Here is a 23,389-nt window from a genome sequence, read left to right on the forward strand (position 1 = left end):
CTTCCAAAAGGTAGGGGAGAAAACAAGGGGATCTGCTACTTTGGATCTAATCCTTATAAACAGGGAGGAAATGGTTGAGGAGGTAAAGGTGGCTGGGACCCTAGGAGGCAGCGATCATGCTATTATAGAATTTTGGATAACTAGAGGAGGAAGACATGTGAAGACTCAAACTTCAAGGTTAGATTTTAGAAAGACAGATTTTAAGAGACTCAGAAAGAGAATAGGAGGGATCCAATGGCTGGATGTCCTTAAGGACAAAAATGTCCAGGAAGGATGGGAAATTTTTAAAAATGAGATTCTCAAAGCACAATCGTTAACAATCCCGAAAAGTAGGAAGAATGGGAAGCATTTAAGGAAACCAGGATGGATGAACACAGAACTTAAACACATGCTAAAAAGAAAGAAAGAAATGTTTATTAAATGGAAAGAGGGAGGCATATCTAAAGAAGATTATAATGTAGTCTGCAGATCCTGCAGGGCACGTATCAGGTTAGCTAAAGCTGACAATGAATTAAGGCTTGCAAGAGATGTCAAAAGCAATAAAAAAGGATTTTGGGGGTATGTCAAAAGTAAAAGAAAAGTCAAAGATGATATAGGATTTTTACAGGATGAAAATGGAGAAATGGTAAGAGAGGATGTTGAGAAGGCCGAACTTTTTAATTCCTATTTTGCATCTGTTTTCTCTCAGAAAGAAAATGTAACATCAACTGATCTTCACTGTCCTTTTAAAGGAATAGAGGAATCAAAGTTATCTGTAAACAGAAAGATTGTGAGGGAATATTTAGCTAACATAAATGAGTTCAAGTCTCCAGGTCCAGATGAATTACACCCCAGAGTACTGAAGGAGATCGTAGAAGAAATTTTAGAACCACTCTCCATAATCTTTGAAAATTCTTGGAGAACAGGAGAAGTCCCAGAAGACTGGAGAAGAGCAAATGTTGTTCCTATCTTCAAAAAGGGGAAGAAGGTGGACCCAGGGAACTATAGGCCGGTGAGTCTGACTTCTATACCAGGAAAGATCTTTGAACAAATTATTAAACAACATGTATGTAAGTACATGGATAAGAATGAAGTGATTAACCAGAGTCAGCATGGGTTTGTAACTAACAAGTCATGTCAGACTAACTTAATTTCCTTCTATGACAGAATCACTGACTGGGTGGATCAGGGAAATGCTGTAGATATAGTATATCTTGACTTCAGCAAAGCATTTGACAAAGTATCTCACACCATCCTTATTGAAAAAATGACCAAGTATGCAATGGACCAGGCAACTGTTAGGTGGATTCATAACTGGCTTAGTGATCGGACTCAAAGGGTGGTTGTAAATGGCTTCACATCCAGCTGGATGAATGTCTCCAGTGGGGTACCACAGGGCTCCGTCCTGGGACCTGTATTGTTCAACATCTTTATCAATGATTTAGATGAAGGAATTGAGGGTAAACTGATTAAATTTGCTGATGACACAAAGCTAGGAGGGATAGCTAATACTAGAGAAGAGAGAGAGAGGATTCAAAAAGACCTAAATAAACTGGAGCAGTGGGCAGCAACCAACAGAATGGTTTTTAACAGGGAAAAATGCAAAGTACTACATCTGGGCAATAAAAATGAAAAAAGCATATACAGAATGGGAGGAATAGAGCTAAGCAACAGTACATGTGAAAAAGACTTAGGTATACTAATAGATCATAGACTGAACATGAGTCAACAGTGTGATGCAGCAGCAAAAAAGGCAAATACAATTCTGGGATGTATTAACAGAAGCATACAGTCTAGATCACGTGAAGTCATTATCGGTCTTTACTCCTCTTTGGTCAGACCTCATCTGGAATACTGTGTACAGTTTTGGGCACCACATTTTAAAAAAGACATAGACAAACTGGAGCAAGTTCAGAGAAGAGCGACCAGAATGGTGACTGGTCTGCAAACCATGTCCTATGAGGAACGGTTGCAGGATTTGGGAATGTTTAGCTTGCAAAAAAGAAGACTGAGAGGAGACTTAATAGCTGTCTACAAATATGTCAAGGGCTGTCACATTGTAGAAGGATCATCTTTATTCTCATTTGCACAAGGAAAGACTAGAAGCAATGGGATGAAACTAAATGGGAGGAGACACAGATTAGATATTAGAAAAAACTTTTTGACAGTTAGGGTGATTAATGAGTGGAACAGGCTGCCACGAGAGGTGGTGAGTTCCCCTTCAATGGACGTCTTCAAACAGAGGCTGGACAGACATCTGTCTGAGATGATCTAGTGACTCCTGCTTTGAGCAGGGGGTTGGACCAGATGACCCAGGAGGTCCCTTCCAACTCAACCATTCTATGATTCTATGATTCTATGATATCAACTTCCTGTTTGTGGCACATTAGTATATGGGAGGGGGAAAACTTTTCCAGAAGGGTGGTGACCATGGCGGCCATTTTGAAGTCAGCCATTTTGGATCCAACTTTTTTTTTTCAATGGGAAGAGGGTCATGTGACACATCAAACTTATTGAGAATTTCATAAGAAAAACAATGGTGTGCTTGGTTTTAACATAACTTTATTCTTTCATGAGTTTTTTACAAGTTTATGACCACTATAAAATGTGTTCAAAGTGCTGCCCATTGTGTTGGATTTTCAGCGCAACCCTCTTCTCCCACTCTTGACACACTGATAGCAACACCACAGAAGAAATGCTAGCACAGACTTCCAGTATCCGTTGTTTCAGATGCTGCACATCTCGTATCTTCATAGCATAGACAGTTGACTTCAGATGACCCCAAAGATAAAAGAATAAGGGGGTCAGATCGGGAGACCATGGTGGCCATTCAACTGGCCCACGACGACCAATCCACTTTCCAGGAAACTGTTCATGTAGGAATGCTCGGACCTGACACCCATAATGTGATGGTGCACCATCTTGTTGGAAAAACTCAGGGAACGTGCCATCTTCAGTGCATAAAGAGGGCAACACATCATCATGTAGCAATTTCAGATATCCAGTGGCATTGAGGTTTCCATTGATGAAGAATGGCCCCAATATCTTTGTACCCCATATACCACACCATACCACCAAGATACAAGATGTGCAGCATCTGAAACAACGGATAGGAAGTTGATATCACCAACCATTCCTATTTCATTTAGGTGTATCCATATAAATGGCCCACCCTGTATACTGTTACCCTCAGTATACAGTCACCATGATTATTTACAGTCACCCTCGCTATACACAGTCACCCTCACTATACACAGTTACCATTACTATATACTGTCACCCTCACTATTCACAGTCACCATGATTATATACTGTCACCCTTATTATACACAGTCACCCTCACTATACAGTCACCATGATTATATACTGTCTTCCTCACTATACAAAGTCATCATGATTATTTACAGTCACCCTCACTATACACAGTCGCCTTGATTACATACTGTCACCCTCACTATACACAGTCACCATGGTTATATACTGTCACCCTCACTATACACAGTCACCATGATTATTTACAGGCACCCTCACTATACACAGTCACCATGATTATTTGCAGGCACCCTCACTATACACAGTCACCATGATTATATACTGTCACCCTCACTATACACAGTCACCCTCACTATACAATCACAATGATTATATACTGTCTTCCTCACTATACAAAGTCATCATGATTATTTACAGTCACCCTCACTATACACAGTCACCTTGATTATATACTGTCACCCTCACTATACAGTCACCATGATTATATACGGTCACCCTCACTACACACAGTCACCATGATTATTCACAGTCACCCTCACTATACACAGTCACCATGATTATATACTGTCACTCTCACTATACACAGTCACTCTGATTATATACTGTCACCCTCACTATACACAGTCACCCTCACTATACAGTCACCATGATTATATACAGTCACCCTCACTATACAGTCACCCTCACTATACAGTCACCATGATTATATACTGTCACCCTCACTATACACAGTCACCATGATTATATACTGTCACCCTTACTATACACAGTCACCATGATTATATACTGTCACCCTCACTATACACAGTCACCATGGTTAAATACTGTCACCCTCACTATACAGTCACGCTCACTATACACAATCACCATAATTATATACTGACACCCTCACTATACACAGTCACTCTCACTATACACAATCACCATGACTATTTATTGTCAACCTCACTATTATACACAGTCACCATGGTTATATACTGTCACCCTCACTACACACAGTCACCATGATTATTCACAGTCACCCTCACTATACACAGTCACCATGATTATATACTGTCACTCTCACTATACACAGTCACTCTGATTATATACTGTCACCCTCACTATACACAGTCACCCTCACTATACAGTCACCATGATTATATACTGTCACCCTCACTATACAGTCACCCTCACTATATAGTCACCATGATTATATACTGTCACCCTCACTATACACAGTCACCATGATTATATACTGTCACCCTTACTATACACAGTCACCATGATTATATACTGTCACCCTCACTATACACAGTCACCATGGTTAAATACTGTCACCCTCACTATACAGTCACGCTCACTATACACAATCACCATAATTATATACTGACACCCTCACTATACACAGTCACTCTCACTATACACAATCACCATGACTATTTACTGTCAACCTCACTATTATACACAGTCACCATGGTTATATACTGTCACCCTCACTATACACAGTCACCATGATTATATACTGTCACCCTCACTATACAGTCACCATGATTATAAACTGTCACCCTCACTTTACACAGTCACCATGATTATTTACAGTCACCCTCACTATACACAGTCACCATGATTATATACTGTCACCCTCACTATACACAGTCACCATGATTATATACTGTCACCCTCACTATACACAGTCACCCTCATTATACACAGTCACCATGATTATTTACAGTCACACTCACTATACAGTCACCATGATTATATACTGTCACCCTCACTATACACAGTCACCCTCATTATACACAGTCACCATGATTATTTACAGTCACCCTCACTATACACAGTCACCATAATTATATACTGTCACCCTCACTATACACAGTCACCATAATTATATACTGTCACCCTCACTATACAGTCACCATGATTATATACTGTCACCCTCACTATACAGTCACCCTCACTATATAGTCACCATGATTATATACTGTCACCCTCACTATACACAGTCACCATGATTATATACTGTCACCCTTACTATACACAGTCACCATGATTATATACTGTCACCCTCACTATACACAGTCACCATGGTTAAATACTGTCACCCTCACTATAGAGTCACGCTCACTATACACAATCACCATAATTATATACTGACACCCTCACTATACACAGTCACTCTCACTATACACAATCACCATGACTATTTACTGTCAACCTCACTATTATACACAGTCACCATGGTTATATACTGTCACCCTCACTATACACAGTCACCATGATTATATACTGTCACCCTCACTATACAGTCACCATGATTATAAACTGTCACCCTCACTTTACACAGTCACCATGATTATTTACAGTCACCCTCACTATACACAGTCACCATGATTATATACTGTCACCCTCACTATACACAGTCACCATGATTATATACTGTCACCCTCACTATACACAGTCACCCTCATTATACACAGTCACCATGATTATTTACAGTCACCCTCACTATACACAGTCACCATGATTATATACTGTCACCCTCACTATACACAGTCACCCTCATTATACACAGTCACCATGATTATTTACAGTCACCCTCACTATACACAGTCACCATAATTATATACTGTCACCCTCACTATACACAGTCACCATAATTATATACTGTCACCCTCACTATACACAGCCACCATGATTATATACCGCCATCCTCACTATACACAATCACCATGATTATTTACAGTTACCCTCACTATACACAGTTACCATGATTATATACTGTCACCCTCACTATACACAGTCACCATGATTATATAATGTCACCCTCACTATACAGTCACCATGATTATATACTGTCACCCTCACTATACACAGTCACCATGATTATTTACAGTCACTCTCACTATACACAGTCACTATGATCACATTCTGTCACCCTCACTATACAGTCACCATGATCACATTCTGTCACCCTCACTATACAGTCACCATGATTATATACTGTCACCCTCACTATACACAGTCACCATGATTATATACTGTCACCCTCACTATACACAGCCACCATGATTATATACTGTCACCCTCACTATACACAGTCACCCTCGTCACTATATACTGTCACCCTCACTATATAGTCACATACTCCTGTAGAGTTCCCTGCACTGCTCCCTCTGGTGGCCACAATAAAACACTGCGCCTAGATCAGGTTGCCGCAGCCGCTGCTGATGACGCCCCTTTTCCTCGCCTCCTCTTATATCTAGTAGCCACATAACAGTGAAGAGGGGAGCAAGACTTGTAAGAAAATAATACAGTCACAGCTTTAGTCTGTCGTTTATTCCGTTGCACGTTGGCCAAAAAAAATTGGTTGTAGTAAAACTTGGTAGTGCCAGTATCAATAATGGGCGGCCGGTGCATCGGATGACGTCATTGCTAAGCGCCGACCACAATAGTCCTTATGGCTGGACAGTAGTGACATTGAATAAGTCGCCTGCACATTAGCACCATGTGGGCGGCCGGAGCCCTGCTCTCCAGGGCCAGGGTGAGTAGCGCAGTGTCTGAGCAGGAGGGAGGGATGCGGAGGACACACCACTGCTCACAGCAGAGGGGCTGTTACAGTGTGTCCTCTCTGCTTTCCGCTGCAGTGTATCAGTGCAGACTGTTGAGCTGACAGATTGCCTAGACTGGATGGGAATATTAGCTCTGCAGGTTTCCATACACTGTCCGCAAGCAGAGAGCTGGGAGGTGAATGCAGGTATATGAGTGTGTTACACAGCTCTTTATGGAACCATTAACCCTTCCCACCCCAGAAAATAATAATTATAGGCCTTGCAGGCTGACATACAGCGATGGTGTTGATGGCCAGCTATACTGACCGGTGCAGTAAAGTGACTGTCATATTACTACATTGGAAAAATCCCCAAACAATGGCGGAAGCGCTGCTCATCCTGCGGCATGTAGTGCAACTCTCAGATTCCACCTATGTATAATCCTGACTTTTACCCCGGGGTCAGGTGAGTGTATTGCTTTTATCACTTTTTTTCCATATGTAGCTGAAAATAATGGCACCAAATGCTCATTGTGGGAACGTAACCTTAGGGCCCACTTACATGGCCTGACTGGCAGCACGGTACCATCAACTGTCATTTAAATGGCTGTTTACACAGACAGACCAAAGCAAACCAAATCCATAGGTCTCGGCAGTGCGTTTACACAGGACGATTCACAGCCGAGAATGATGATCTTTGGAACCGCACAAAAGATAATTAGAGAGCCAGTTTTTTTTGTTTTTTTTTTCTAAAACATGAAATGTGTTTTAGGTCTACTATAATGTACATAGTATTATTCGAGTTAAGCACTTCTCAGATAATTATTTAGTTCTCCCCCCTCCTTTCCTTCCTTCTCCCTTCCCAGTTTATTCTTTCCCCATTTAACCTCTTCCCCCTATTATTTCTCCTCTTTTCTGTCCCCGTTTCCATGGACTATTTTCCTTCCCTGCCCCTTTTCCCCTCCCCTCCCTTCCCTTTATTCCTCTTTTTTCCTTCCCCTTTTCCACTCCCTTTCCCTTTCGTTACCTTCTCCTTTAGTTTAGATAGGTTAAGGTTTAGCTTGTTTTTCTCATTTCCTAGCTAATATTCTTCTATTTTTTTTCATTATTCTTATGTATTTTATCCGCTTTTTGTTTTTATTCCCCATTATGTAAAATTGCCCTTAATAAAAACCATTTAAACAAAAAAAAGAAGATAATTGGCGCTTGTTCATTGGCTGATCGGCTGCCTGTTTACACTGATAGTGTCTTCCACAACTGTCTTGCAGTGTAAATGCTGCTTAAAGGGAACCTGTCATGTAAAAAAAATGCTGGTACTGTAATCTGCATGTTAATAGCATTCTGTACCTGCCCTGCGATTGCACCGAGAGCCCCACTGCCAGGAGAAGATTAACTTTATTCCTACCTGCACCCTCAGGCTTTCAGTCATTGGAGTGCAACTGGTACGGCTTCAGTCACTGCTCAGTACACAGTGAGCAGCAGTTGTAACCGCATCCATGGTACTGACTGACAGCGGACTCCGCATGTGTCGGGGCACGGTTACAGCTGCCGCTCACATTGCACTTAGCGGTGACTGAAGCTGAGTCGGCCACATTGCTATGACTGACAGTCAGAGGCTGACAGGAGGAATAAAGTGAATTTCCTACTGGCAGTGGGGCTCTCAGTTCAGGCACCGAGCAGTTTCAGAACATAATTAGCCTGCAGATTAACCCCATATCTGTAGTTTAATATTTATTGTTTGACATGACTGGTTCTCTTTAAAGATGTTCTCCACTCTGGGCAATCTCTACCCTCGTCTGTTAGGAAACCTGTCACATGGGCCCCAATTCATCGTTTGCTTTTTTAAAAATATTTTTAGTCCGTTGCTAACTAGTGCTTTTTTTTTTTTTGTATTGGCGGATTTTGTGCCAAATCTTTTGTAATGTGTGCACAATGTTTGATGAGTTCACACAAATGGATCCTGAATACTTTGGGACTGGTGTATTCTTTACATGAACATCTAAAAAATTAAAGGGGTTGTCCACTACTTTAGACTACCCCCCCCCCCCAATGTATCCCCCCGGTGGCCCTAAGCCTTTTTGTAAATACCTTCCGTTGCAGATAATGCCTGTGAGTGTCGCTATCACTGGCTGCACACAGGCATCACGTGACCCCCGGCTGCAGCCGGCACTGACATCCGCTGATGTCTCGACAAGTGCTGGCTGCAGCCGGGGGTCTTTTTCTTCCTGGTTCCAGGTGGATGCCAGGTTGTGGGCGTGGTTACCATCCGCGTTACACCCGGCATCCACCGTGCTCTCTGCCTCTCCCCATTCATTGGGAAAGCGCACGGTGGATGCTGGGTGTGACGCGAAGGGTAACCCCGCTCACAACCCAGCAGCCACCGCGGGGACCTCAGCACTGAGTCACGCCTCACTTGTCGTGACGTCAGCGCGGGGTCACATGATGCCTGTGAGCGGCCACGTAAGGTATTTACAAAAAAAAAAAAACAGCAATGTAAGGTATTTGCAAAAAGGATTAGGGCCCCTGGGGGGATACATTGGGGGGGGGGGGGTAGTTTAAAGTAGTGCACAACTTCCTTAAACCTAGTTTCCCATTACTGTTACTAATTATGGAGACGTGTTACATCTCTGCGCATGGTGTATACGGCCATGTGCGTGATATTTATGTCTGGTACATGTTCTAAATTGTTAATTATAGGAATATAATTGACTTTCCTTCCGGATAGACTTGTGTCCTCTGCAACCTCAGAAGATCGTTTACCTCAAAGACTGAAGCAGAAGACCGGATCACGCACGTGCTGAAGACCAAGTTTCCTCTCGCCTCCTTTGTGAATGTGATTGATATTTCTGGTAATAAAGAGTGATGTACAATGAGTGTGAGTGAGGACAACGACTTGGGATCCAGTAGATCTCTTAGTTATTCCGTCCCAGCATAATGTCCTCAAGGAAACACCAAGTGAAGAATAGAAAACCGCAGTAGAGTAATAATCAGCCATTGTACCGCTTTGGGAGATTGCTACATACGATATGGTGCTGGCCAGGAGCGGGCATTACTATTGTTACCAATTACCCCAGATATCCTACCAGGGGGTAAGGTGGTCACCAAAATCCACCATTTCTCCCTGCTCCCCCAGTATGTGTGTTTTTAATTGAGAATAAACACATTAGGTGGCCATCAGCCCACCGCTGTCTCTTGTAACTTCACCTAGAGCTCCTATGTTCTCTACGAGAGAGACGCTGTCAGACTCCTCTGCCAGAAGTCTAAGGCCACGTTCCTACGTTCAGTATTTGGTCAGTATTTTACCTCAGTATTTGTAAGCGTGATGTGTTTCTATTATACTTTCCTCTGATCGTTCCACTTCTGATTTTGGCTTACAAATACTGACCAAATACTGAACGTAGCCTAAGATGAACAAAAGGATCAGCCGCTGATATTCAACAAGCCAGGTCCTTCTGTCCCCAACATCTGTTGGGGTCGAGCCTGGTGGCCCCCATACACATTGTCGGGTGACCGCGCCAAAATCAAGTAGTTTTTTCAACTTTGACACAATGTATATGGGAGCGTTAAGCTTTCACAGACACCTCTGGGATGTCCTTATACACAGAAATAGTTGTCCAGCCCCAGTTGACATCGGAGGGTTCGGCCAATGGTCATCTAATATGAATGGCCGCCCCCACACGCTTATCTATTATATCGTTATATTCTGGAATGTGAAAAAAATTTTCACCCGACTCCACCCCAAAAAATGACACGCTCGTCCTAGCTAAGTATGTAAACTTATTTCAGAATAACCCGCGGCAGACACTTTCCTAATGAAATCCAGAATGACCGATTCCTTTTTCCTTTAGGCCTCATTCAGATGTAAGTGATTTTCATTCACGTAAAAACCAGACAGATTTCCATCAGTGTTTGGTCGGTGTCATTTATTAACATCAAATTTTTCTCGTTTTCTTTTTTTTTGTCCACTAGAAGTTTTCTCAGGCTTCTCCCATCAAGCAAAATGAAAATCGGACAGCACACGGACGGCATCTGAGTGCTGTCCATTTTATTTTTATTCCCCCACGGACCCATATTAGTAAATTCGGACATTTCTCCTTGTTTTGGTCTGCAAAATGACGCGGACTCGTGAACCGCCACATAGACTGTGATAGGTACGAGTTGTATCTGCAAAACGCAGGTGGAAAACGTACGATTGAATGAGGCCTTATTCACATTTGGTCTTTGGCTGAAATCAGAGCTAGATAAATTGTAACAAACCTCCTGCTGTAAACGGCAACCAGCCAGGATGGATCTTCAGTCTCAAAAAAATAAAATAAAAAGGACTCTGTGTCAGGTCCTCATAATTTTTGGATCTCTGCTGGCTGCTAATGAATGAAAGAGAATAGGATGATACAATTCCTATGTAAGGCCACGTGCACACGTTCAGTATTTGGTCAGTTTTTTTACCTCAGTATTTGTAGCCAAAACCAGGAGTGGGTGATAAATACAGAAGTGGTGAAGTGTTTCTATTATACTTTTCCTCTGATTGTTCCACTCTTGGTTTTGGCTTACAAATACTGAGGTAAAAAACTTGCCAAACACTGAACGTGTGAACGTGGCCTAATAGTTGTGTGGTGTATATGATAATGAATTGATCCAGGTCTCGTTTATCACAGGAGGATGCGGAGCGATGTATGAAATCCATGTGGAATCCGAAGAATTCAAAGAGAAGCGCACAGTGCAGCAGCATAAGATGGTTAATGAAGTGAGTGTTATCTTTCTTGGGCAACGTTCACACGATCAGTATTTGGTCAGTTTTTTTACCTCAGTATTTGAAAGCCAAAACCAGGAGTGGGTCAAAAATCCAGAAGTGGTGACTTTTTTCTGTGATCCTTTTCATCTGATTGTTCCTCTCGGCTTACAAATACTGAGGAAATCGATGTAAATACTTTTATGTTCAAAAATGACAAAAATATTGTTGAAGTGACACCTTTATTGGCTAACCAGAAAAAAATATATAGAAATACTGAGGTAGAAAACTCACCAGATTGTGAACCCCTTCCTGTCTAAGCCAGAGCCGGACAAATGTTTCAGTTCTGACCAGTGTCACTTTATGTGGTAATAATAACTCTTCTGAGATTTTTTTCTCATGACACATTGGACTTTATGTTTGTGGTAATTTTAGGTCCATGAGATTTGCATTTATTCACGTCAATGTCTAAAATTTGTAAAAAAAAAAAAATAAAAAAATGTTAAAACATTTGCAATTTGCAAACCTTGAATGTTTATGATCTAAAATCAAACAGTCAAGCCACACAAACTACTTAATAGATAACATATCATATGTCGGTGTCTTTTTTTTTTATGTCTTTTCTTTGATGGTAGGATGTTGAAAAGGATAAAAATATTTTACAGCATTTTTTATTTTTTATTTTGAATGAAATTTCCTCAGAAGTTAATGCAAAATGGAAAGAAAAAAAAAAGAAAATTAACAGCAAAAAAATGAATCCCAAAATCTGCTGTGCAATTCCTCCTTAGTAGAACGATATCCCATATGTGGTTGGAATCTACTGTTGGGGCGCACAGAAGGGAATGAGCACCATCACTATTTGACTTTTGTAGCACAGCTTTAGCTGGAATAGACTGCGGATGCCATGTCACATTTGCAGAGTCCACAAGTTGATAAAATTGCAAAACACCCACTCACAAGTGACACTACACCGCGTGCAGAATTATTAGGCAAATGAGTATTTTGATCACTTTAATACTTTTTATACCTGTTGTCCTACTCCAAGCTGCATAGGCTTGAGAGCCAACTACCAATTAAGTAAATCTGGTGATGTGCATCTCTGTAATGAGGAGGGGTGTTGTTTAATGACATCAACACCCTATATAAGGTGTGCTTAATTATTAGGCAACTTCCTTTCCTTTGGCAAAATGGGTCAGTAGAGAGATTTGACGGGCTCTGAAAAGTCCAAAATTGTGAGATGTCTTGCAGAGGGATGCAGCAGTCTTGAAATTTCCAAACTTTTGAAGCGTGATCACCGAACAATCAAGCGTTTCATGGCAAATAGCCAACAGGGTCGCAAGAAGTGTGTTGGCCAAAAAAGGCGCAAAATAACTGCCCATGAATTGAGGAAAATCAAGCGTGAAGCTGCCAAGATGCCATTCGCCACCAGTTTTGCCATATTTCAGAGCTGCAACTTTACTGGAGTATCAAAAAGCACAAGGTGTGCGATGCTCAGGGACATGGCCAAGGTAAGGAAGGCTGAAAAACGACCACCTTTGAACAAGAAACATAAGATAAAACATCAAGAATGGGCCAAGAAATATCTTAAGACTGATTTTTCAAAGGTTTTATGGACTGATGAAATGAGAGTGACTCTTGATGGGCCAGATGGATGGACCAGAGGCTGGATCAGTAAAGGGCAGAGAGCTCCACTCCGACTCAGACGCCAGCAAGGTGGAGGTGGGGTACTGGTATGGGCTGGTATCATCAAAGATGAACTTGTGGGACCTTTTCGGATTGTAGATGGAGTGAAGCTCTACCCCCAGACCTACTGCCAGTTTCTGGAAGACAACTTCTTCAAGCAGTGATACAGGAAGAAGTCGGTATCGTTCAAGAAAAACATGATTTTCATGCAGGACAATGCTACATCACATGCATCCAACTACTCCACAGCGTGGCTGGCCAGTAAAGGTCTAAAAGAAGAAAAAATAATGACATGGCCCCCTTGTTCACCTGATCTGAACCCCATAGAGAGCCTGTGGTCCATCATAAAATGTGAGATCTACAGGGAGGGAAAACAGTACACCTCTGGGAACAGTGTCTGGGAGGCTGTGGTGGCTGCTGCACGCAATGTTGATCGAAAACAGATCAAGCAACTGACAGAATCTATGGATGGAATGTTGTTGAGTGTCATCATAAAGAAAGGTGGCTATATTGATCACTGATTTTTTTTGGTTTTTGTTTTTGCATGTCAGAAATGTTTATTTCTAAATTTTGTGCACTGATATTGGTTTACCTGGTGAAAATAAACAAGTGAGATTGGATTATATTTGGTTTTTATTAAGTTGCCTAATAATTCTGCACAGTAATAGTTACCTGCACAAACAGATATCCTCCTAAGATAGCCAAATCTAAAAAAAACCCCACTCCAACTTCCAAAAATATTAAGCTTGGATATTTATGAGTCTTTTGGGTTGATTGAGAACATAGTTGTTGATCAATAATAAAAATAATCCTCTAAAATACAACTTGCCTAATAATTCTGCACACAGTGTATTTTAAAAACTACACCTCTAAAGGAATGCATCTAGGGGTGCGATAAGCATCTTGGAAAAACAGGTGCTAACATAGAATTTTATAACATTGGGCTGTGAAAATGGGGGAAAAAAAAATTCCCACCAAAATGTTGTTTTTGCCGCAAATTTTTCATTTTCACAAGGAGTAAGAGGAGAAATTGTTCCCCACAGTTTGTTGTACAACTTCTAATGAGGAGCCTATATGTCAGACAACTCCTAAAAGTGACCCTATATTAAAAAAATTGCACCCCTCAAAGTATTCAAAGCCACAGTCAGGAAGTTTTTTAACCCTTCAGGTGCTTCACAGGAATTAATGCAAATTAGAAGGGAAGAAAAAAAATGAACCCCAAAATGAGTTGTGTAATTTTTCCTGAGTAGACCTTATCAAGTATATGGTTGGAAACTAATGTTTGGATACACTGAAGGGAAAGGGCGCAATTTAACATTTGGAGCTCAAAAGTCTGGAATAGATAATGTTCTCACACAAACCTCTGAGGCTTTCACCGAACAGCTGTAGTTATACTGAGAATACATTACACCCAGGGGGACTCAATTCACTAATTATGTGACTTCTGGAGGCAACCGGTCACTCAGGACTTTATTTAGGGGTATCAGACTACAGGAGCTGAATACAAATGCACGTCACAATTTTCAGATTTATAGTTGTAATGTATATATACAGTACAGACCAAAAGTTTGGACACACCTTCTCATTTAAAGATTTTTCTGTATTTTCTTGACTATGAAAATTGTACATTCACACTGAAGGCATCAAAACTATGAATTAACAAGTGTGGAATTATATACTTAACAAAAAAGTGTGAAACAACTGAAAATATGTCTTATATTCTAGGTTCTTCAAAGTAGCCACCTTTTGCTTTGATGACTGCTTTGCACACTCTTGGCATTCTCTTGATGAGCTTCAAGAGGTAGTCACCGGAAATGGTCTTCCAACAATCTTGAAGGAGTTCCCAGAGATGCTTAGCACTTGTTGGCCCTTTTGCCTTCACTCTGCGGTCCAGCTCACCCCAAACCATCTCAATTGGGTTCAGGTCTGGTGACTGTGGAGGCCAGGTCATCTGGCGTAGCACCCCATCACTCTCCCTCTTGGTCAGATAGCCCTTACACAGCCTGGAGGTGTGTTTGGGGTCATTGTCCTGTTGAAAAATAAATGATGGTCCAACTAAAAGCAAACAGGATGGAATAGCATGCCGCTGCAAGATGCTGTGGTAGCCATGCTGGTTCAGTGTGCCTTCAATTTTGAATAAATCCCGAACAGTGTCACCTGCAAAGCACCCCCACACCATCACACCTCCTTCTCCATGCTTCACGGTAGGAACCAGGCATGTAGAATCTATCTGTTCACCTTTTCTGCTTCGCACAAAGACATGGTGGTTGGAACCAAAGATCTCAAATTTGGACCCATCAGACCAAAGCACAGATTTTCACTGGTCTAATGTCCATTCCTTGTGTTCTTTAGCCAAAACAAGTCTCTTCTGCTTGTTGCCTGTCCTTAGCAGTGGTTTCCTAGCAGCTATTTTACCATGAAGGCCTGCTGCACAAAGTCTCCTCTTAACAGTTGTTGAAGAGATGTGTCTGCTGCTAGAACTCTGTGTGTCATTGACCTGGTCTCTAATGTGAGCTGCTGTTAACCTGCGAATGCTGAGGCTGGTGACTCGGGTAAACTTATCCTCAGAAGCAGAGGTGACTCTTGGTCTTCCTTTCCTGGGGCGGTCCTCATGTGAGACAGTGTCTTTGTAGCGCTTGATGGTTTTTGCAACTGCACTTGGGGATACATTCAAAGTTTGCCCAATTTTTCACACTGACTGACTTTCATTTCTTAAAGTAATGATGGCCACTCGTTTTTCTTTACTTAGCTGCTTTTTTCTTGCCATAATACAAATTCTAACAGTTTATTCAGTAGGACTATCAGCTGTGTATCCACCAGACTTCTGCACAACACAACTGATGGTCCCAACCCCATTTATAAGGCAAGAAATCCCACTTATTAAACCTGACAGGGCACACCTGTGAAGTGAAGACCATTTCCGGTGACTACCTCTTGAAGCTCATCAAGAGAATGCCAAGAGTGTGCAAAGCAGTCATCAAAGCAAAAGGTGGCTACTTTGAAGAACCTAGAATATAAGACATATTTTCAGTTGTTTCACACTTTTTTGTTAATTATATAATTCCACATGTGTTAATTCATAGTTTTGATGCCTTCAGTATGAATGTACAATTTTCAAAGTCATGAAAATACAGAAAAATCTTTAAATGAGAAGGTGTGTCCAAACTTTTGGTCTGTACTGTATATATATTTTTTTTAAACCAATTATTTTTATTTAGGTTTCAAAAATTTACAGCAAACAGTTATCAATATACATATAACAATTCACATAACGTGTAGTAATACAGTCAAAACCCTCTCCCCCCTCCCCCCTCCCGCCAATACTCCTTATGCCGGGCATACCTGGGAACATTGACAATCATATTACCGCCATCCATGCGGACCATATTTTCCCAAAAGTTCTCTCTCCATGCCTCCGCCTGTAAATGCTTTCCTCTAAATGCATTACCGTACGTGTCAGAGCAATAAATTCCCTCCAAGTGGGGGGTTCCGAATCTGTCCATTTTCGTGCTATTAGTTTGCGTGCCACATATAGCAATCGCGCTATCGCCACTTTGTAATGTTCTGAGACAGGTATTCCATCCTCCTCCCCCAAAACACACAGCACCAGGTTTCTGTCAATTGTACATGTATAAGCCCTCTCAATTTTGTTAACAACGACCAACCAATAAGCCACTAGCCGCGGGCATGACCATAGTATGTGTAGCAGTCCGGCCTGGTCCGTGCCACATCTAGGGCAACTGGAATCTCCCCTCAAGCCCGCCTTGTACAGGCGCAGCGGTGTTTTGTATGTCCTATGTATTATGTATAATTGGGAGATCCGTGCCTGCTCGCTTAGAGAGATCTTCGGGACATATTCTAGAATTGCCTCCCATTGTTCTGTTGTGAGGGTACCCACCTCCCTTTCCCATTTACTCTTTGCAATGAAGTGATTTCCCCCCAGATAGGAGTGCAGTAGGTCATGATATAGGCTCGATATGACTCCCCTCGTCCCTCCCTTCATGCACACAGAGTCTAGTACAATGTCACCCTGAACCGTCATGGCTCCCAATCCACACTGTGCCCTCCAAGCATGTCGAAGCCTATAGTATTGAAATCCCCACACCAAAGGCAAATCAAATTCTTCTCTCAATTTCTCAAAGGTCTTCAGGTCCGTTCCACTCTGCAGCTGGCACACATATCTCACTCCTTGCGCCTTCCAATTGCCCATTTGACACAGCTTATTAAGTTCCGGCAGATGTTCATTGCCCAACACCGGTGAGTACTTAGTCAGCCCGTCCACCCCCCTGATCTTTTTAATAGTGTCCCATACCTTCTGAGTCAAGCCTAAGGTAGGATATATTGCTCCCAATTTCTTAAAGGTACCATCCTCTAACGCCTGGACCAGTGGGCGTCTCCCCGACACATGTACCAGCACCCGGCAAGCTGCCCCTCCACAATCGGGTTCTCTCCATCCCCTGACATGCTGGCCCTGTACTGCCAAGAAATAGACCCAGGGATTGGGTGCGGCCAATCCTCCCTCCTCCTTCCCATTTTGCAGCGTTCCCAATTTAATCCTTGCCTGCCTCTTGCCCCATATCAAGGATCTGAAGATAGAATCAATACCCTGAAACCGTTTTTTTGGTAGCCATATCGGTGAGTTGTGCAAAACGTACATTAGTTGTGGCATAAGGACCATCTTAATCAGGTTAGTTCTACCCGTCACCGTCAAAGCCAATTGGCACCATGCGCCTATTTTCTTTTTAAATTTCTCTAGCAGAGGAACTAAATTCAGATCCATGAATCGAGTCAATGGAAGCGCCACCCATATCCCAAGGTATTTAAATTGTGAAACCAGCTGGAGCTGCTTCCCCCTCTCATCTATCTCCTCCGCTTTTATTGGTCTATCTACAGCCATGACATAAGACTTGTGCCAGTTTATCTCCAGTCCCGAAATGCTCCCAAAGTGTTTAATTACATCCATCGTGCACCCCAATGTCTCTCCTGCATTTTCCAGAAATAACAGGATGTCATCGGCATACAGTGATATTTTTTCTTCCAGCCTCCCAAAATTAAATCCGACCACTCCTCTCTCAGCTCTTATTTTGGCCGCCAGGGGCTCCACTGCCACCGCAAACAATAGCGGGGACAGCGGGCACCCCTGCCTTGTGCCCCTATGTAAGTCAAACATCCCGGACCGTTCACCATTCACCTTAACTACCGCCCTTGGGGATGAGTACAATAACTTCACCCAGGCCATGAATGCGGGGCCAAATCCCATTATTTCCATGATTTTCCATAAATCTTTCCATTCCACGCTATCAAATGCTTTTCTAGCGTCCAATGACATCACTATTCTCCCGCCACCATTATCAGCAGGCAGCTGCATATTAAGAAATAATCTTCTCAAGTTAACAGCCGTGGAGCGGTTGGGCATAAAGCCCGACTGGTCCTCGTGAATAACAGTATGCGCAACCCCGGTGAGCCGGGTGGCCAGGATCTTAGCGAGTACTTTGACATCCGTTGTCAACAACGATATGGGCCTATACGACTCCGCATCCATGGGGTCTTTCCCCTCCTTTGGCAGAACCACTATCACCGCTTCCTCCATTGATCTCGGTAACGCCCCCTTCACCAAAGCCTCATCAAACACAGATTTCAATTTTGGAGCTAGCAGTTCCACCAGCTCCCTGTACACCTCTCCAGGTAGACCATCAGCACCCGGTGATTTGTTATTGGGCATAGACAGAATTGCACATTCCACCTCCTCCATACTCACAGGTTCATCCAACCTCATCCTATCTTCCTCAGACAATTTAGACAGTGAGATGCCTTCCAAAAATTCCTCTACGGCCCCCTCTGTGTCCCGTACTCTTGAATTGTACAGTGCCATGTAATATTCCTTGAAGACCTCCAATATGTCCTTTGTGTCTGTCAGAGTCGTCCCCGTTTGGTCTCTCAACCTGTACACCCTGGAAGACTCCCTCTGTGCCGCAGATATCACCGCCAACAAGTGACCCACTCTCTCTCCTTCCTCAAAGAATTGGGCTTGCTGAAATGCCCTTTTCCTCTCAGCTTGCATCATGTGCAGTTTATTAACTGCCTCCTGTGCCAATTTTAGTCTATTGTGAGCTACACTCGTTGGCGCCAAAATCATGTCTGCCTCTGCCCTTGTCAAGTCATCCTTTATTTGTTGATCTGCCAATTTAGTTTTGGTCTTACACCGTGAGATCTCACTTATAAAGAGTCCCCTCGTAAATGCCTTCATAGCCTCCCACACCACTGTGGCCTCAGCACTCCCTTCATTCACTTGGAAGAAGTGCTCTAGTTCTTTGGTTATGCCACCCATATCCACCACTTTAAGCCACGTCGGGTGAAGACGCCAACCTCCCCTCTGACCCTGAGCAGATCCCACTAGAAGCGTGACAACCATAGGACTATGATCCGATAGAGTCCTCTGTAGGTATTCCACCTCCCCAACCATCCCATCCATAACAGTATCCCCAAAAGCCAGGTCTATCCTTGACAGTGTTCCGTGTGTAGCCGAGTGACACGAGAAGGTCCTCTTACCCTCATTTCGTACTCTCCACAGATCCACCAGCCCCAGCTCCCCCACGTAGGTGCCAAATGCAGTCATTCCGTCCCGTCCAGCTTCCATACCTGCCGGACGTACTTTATCCCAGTAATCATTCATGGTGTTGTTAACATCTCCCATAATCAACATCGGAGCCTCTCCCCATCTGGCCGTCAAGTCCATTACTGCTTGAAGTTCCTTTTTAGAATAAGGTGGAGGGATATATAAAGCCACTAAAATCATTTTGTGTCCATACAATCTGCACGCAATCCATACATACTGCCCTTCACTGTCTACTTGCACTGCCAGCTCTTCATAATGAGCGTTTTTGTGTATTAGGACTGACACCCCCCTGGAGTACGAGGAATAAGTGGAATGATATGTCTTTAACATCCACCCTCTCGATAGCCAGTGCCTAGTATCTCTAGTGAGATGGGTCTCCTGTAAGCACGCAATCATAGGATCACAAGATCTGATGTGATTCAGAACTGCTGCCCTCTTAATCCTGTCAGATATACCACGTACATTCCAACTTAAAATCCGAACCGTACGGTTACTCATTGTGCATTAGAAAAAACAATCCACCATCATCAAGTAACATCTTTCCATTTTGTTCCCCAGCATACCAGGTCAAACAGCATAAGCAACCCCATTTTCCCGCAAATCCAACCCATCCACCTCCCCTCCCCCCACCCTTCTCTTGTCACTCTCTTCCCAACGTGAGAGTGGGAGCTCAAAGAACCTGAGCAACATCGTAGTATACCGCATATCAACATGCGCCGTGTCCTCCTCCAGCATTGGCAGTCTCTCCACCACATAATCAATAGTATGCATAGTCCCGAACCATTAATCAAACAAATTAACTATAAAACTATAAAACGTAGATCCCAGCGGGGGTTTCTCCCCCTCCTCTGCGGTTTCGCAGAGCAATGCAGAGCCACAACCCTGTCCAGTGGTCAGGATAGCAGGGTCGTGCATTCACCGTGCCGAGTCCTCAGCTTCTCTCAATTTGCTCCGGTTCCGCTCCAACCACGAGGCGGCCTCTACCGGTGACGGGAAAAAATTGACCTTTCCAAAGGCTTCCACTCTTAATTTGGCAGGATAAATTGTAGAGTATTTCACATTCAAAGAGCGGAGCTGTTTCTTCACTTCACCATACCGTAGCCGCAGCTTTTGCACCTCAGCCGAGTAATCCGGGTATATTTCAATGCGTTTGCCCTCCAGGGTAAGATCTATCAATTTTCTGGCCTTACGTAAGATAGTGTCCCGGTCTCTGCAGTTCAGGATTCTGGCTAACATCGTACGAGGGCCCTCTCCAGGCACTGGGGGTCTCATGGGCACTCGATGGGCACGCTCCACAGCAAACACCCTCGACAGGATATTAGACCCAAACTTTCCCAGCAGCCAGGTTTCAACAAAGATCGTGGGGTCAGCACCCTCAGCTCTTTCAGGGATGCCCACAATACGCAAATTGTTCCTGCGTGACCGGTTTTCCAGGTCATCGTTTTTGTTAGCCACTACCGTGATCCTCTGAGTGTGCTGTTGCTGCGTCTTTTGCACTGAGGTTAAATGATCTTCTGTTTCACCAACTCTGCCCTCCACCTCAGTCAATCTGGCTGTAACTTTCTGCATAGAAGCCTCAATGCCTCCCATGTCGGCTTTCAGACCGTTCACCTGCTTTGTCAGAGCAGTTAAAGCAGTCTTGCAGTATAAGACAGCCTGGAATACATCTCGCAGAGTCGGCTCTGCCTCATCTGAACTTTCAGCTGCCAGCACAGTGTCACCATCCCCCTGCTCCTGCTGTTCATTATGTAGCACAGGCAGCTCCTCACCATCTTCCTCCTCATCTCCATGCTTCTCACTGCCTTCACTTCCTTCTTCATCTGCCTTCATGCCCCTCGCATACCTGTGCAGCCGTGCTGAAGCCTCCAGCCTCCGTGCATAGGCTGTGTTCCTCCTTCCCGCCTCTTCCTCTGTCTCGGTGCCATCTTGGGCTGAGGCACTGCTGCAGGCCCCGGCATCCTTCTGCCTTTTGCAGCCCATGTTGGACTCTCTGAGTCTGGCAGAAGCTCGCCTCTGACTCCCGGGACCCTCAGACAGCAGTTCCTGATAAGGGATTTGGCTGGTTCGGGCTCTGTGCAGGATAATTGAAGCTAATGGTGTTGGAGAGGCACTGCCACCCGACCTCTCACATCAAGAGCTAGGCCCATAGTTGTAATATATTTAAAAAGGATCATTTCCTTTACACTTTACAAGTACTTGCAACTCTGTGATATATCACATAAAATACACTTAAGTTTGTGGGTGTAATGTGGAAAATTTCACAGGGTATGAATACTCTTCAAGGCACTGTGCATTGCACCCTATTCTGAGAGCTATAGCTGTTTTTATTTTTCTGCTGACAGAGCATTTTTTTTCTTTTTTTTTTGATGATGATGAGACAATGTTTTCAGTGATGCCATTATTATTCATATATGACCATTTTATTCCACTTTTTCTGTGGCATTATGATGAAAAAAACAGGATTTGCCTTGTTTATTCTTTTATGGGAGCAGGAAAAAGCGCAATAGGGTCTTATCCGGTTGACAATTATAGATATAAAAAAGGTTATGCTAACCTGGTAAGGTTGTGTTCACACAATGATATTAAGGCATAGAATCCCAGCTACTGCAGGACCACGGGTCCTCAGACCAGAAATTTCTCATAAAAAGGAGTTATGGATATTCCGCGCTACTGGTAGGGAGAATGGTAGATCCAGACACACACAAATGGGTTTGTGTTTTTTATTTTGTCTACGTGTTTCAAAGTATACACACTTCTACAGGACAAAAAAACATGCAAGTAACACGATCTGAAAGTTCCTGGAGATAGTTGGGTCAAGATGTGCAGCCTCCATGCAGTTCCCTCTCCTGCTCTGCACCGATCACATAGATCAGTGTGGGGCAGGAGGAGAGACAGCAGCTCTCTGTGATCAGAAAGCTGCTGTGTCTGCGTTCTCCATCACAAGAAGCTGCCTCCGGATTATAAGGAGCACATGCTTTTTAGCAAGAGTTTTTCTTGCTAAAAAGTGCGTCTTATAGTCTGAAAAATATGGCTTATATTTGGTTATTTCGTTTCATATTTCCATCTCTGCTTCCCGCTTCTTCTAGGCTCTTCAAGAAGAGATTAAAGCAATGCACGGGCTCAGGATATTCACGTCTGTCCCAAAACCCTGAAGTCGTCCCTTGCAGAAGAGAAGTTCAATATGTAACTGGATTGTCACCTTGGGTGTACTCCTGAGACCTGACTGGGGCTCCGGCAATATTTCATGTGACCATGGATAGTGGAGATCTATTTATATGAAGCTACAGACGTTGCACATTATAGTTTTGCTACCTAGAATATAAAATTGGTATTCTAATAAAGTGAAGTAACACAATATGCACAGTTCTGTTTTATTTTACTGCTTCATTGCAACAAATGAAGGAACTTTGCTCCTGTTTTGTGTAAACAGCGTCAATGCAGATCTTATGTGTAGGCTAAGCCTACAATCATACTGTGTTTTCGTTCGTCCTCATTAAAAGGGTATTCCCATCTCCAAGATCCCATCCCAATATGTAGTAGATGTAATAATAGTAATATTAGAAAATATCTCCGA

At 43.0% G+C, this 23,389-nt stretch overlaps 1 protein-coding gene across 2 annotated transcripts in view; it reads left to right on the forward strand.

Annotated features, from left to right (window-relative positions):
• Positions 1 to 6,631: 6,631 nt before the first annotated feature.
• The window catches only part of BOLA3 (bolA family member 3), a 28,667-nt gene continuing 11,909 nt past the window's right edge, over positions 6,632 to 23,389 (forward strand). The window contains exons 1-4 of one of the 2 annotated variants that reach the window (XM_073653575.1): positions 6,632 to 6,781; positions 9,513 to 9,636; positions 11,443 to 11,531; positions 22,902 to 23,170. In XM_073653575.1, the coding sequence (XP_073509676.1) occupies positions 6,746 to 6,781; positions 9,513 to 9,636; positions 11,443 to 11,531; positions 22,902 to 22,967 (315 nt within the window). In that variant the 5' untranslated portion in view covers positions 6,632 to 6,745 and the 3' untranslated portion in view covers positions 22,968 to 23,170. Of the gene's footprint in view, positions 6,782 to 9,512; positions 9,637 to 11,442; positions 11,532 to 22,901; positions 23,171 to 23,389 lie in introns of those variants that run through there. The other variant, XM_073653576.1, reaches the window with a different exon arrangement.

The sequence above is a fragment of the Phyllobates terribilis genome, unplaced genomic scaffold, assembly GCF_046119375.1.
Source record: "Phyllobates terribilis strain yellow unplaced genomic scaffold, ASM4611937v1 Scaffold_11__3_contigs__length_659146591, whole genome shotgun sequence".
In the NCBI taxonomy this organism is placed as follows: Eukaryota; Metazoa; Chordata; class Amphibia; order Anura; family Dendrobatidae; genus Phyllobates; species Phyllobates terribilis.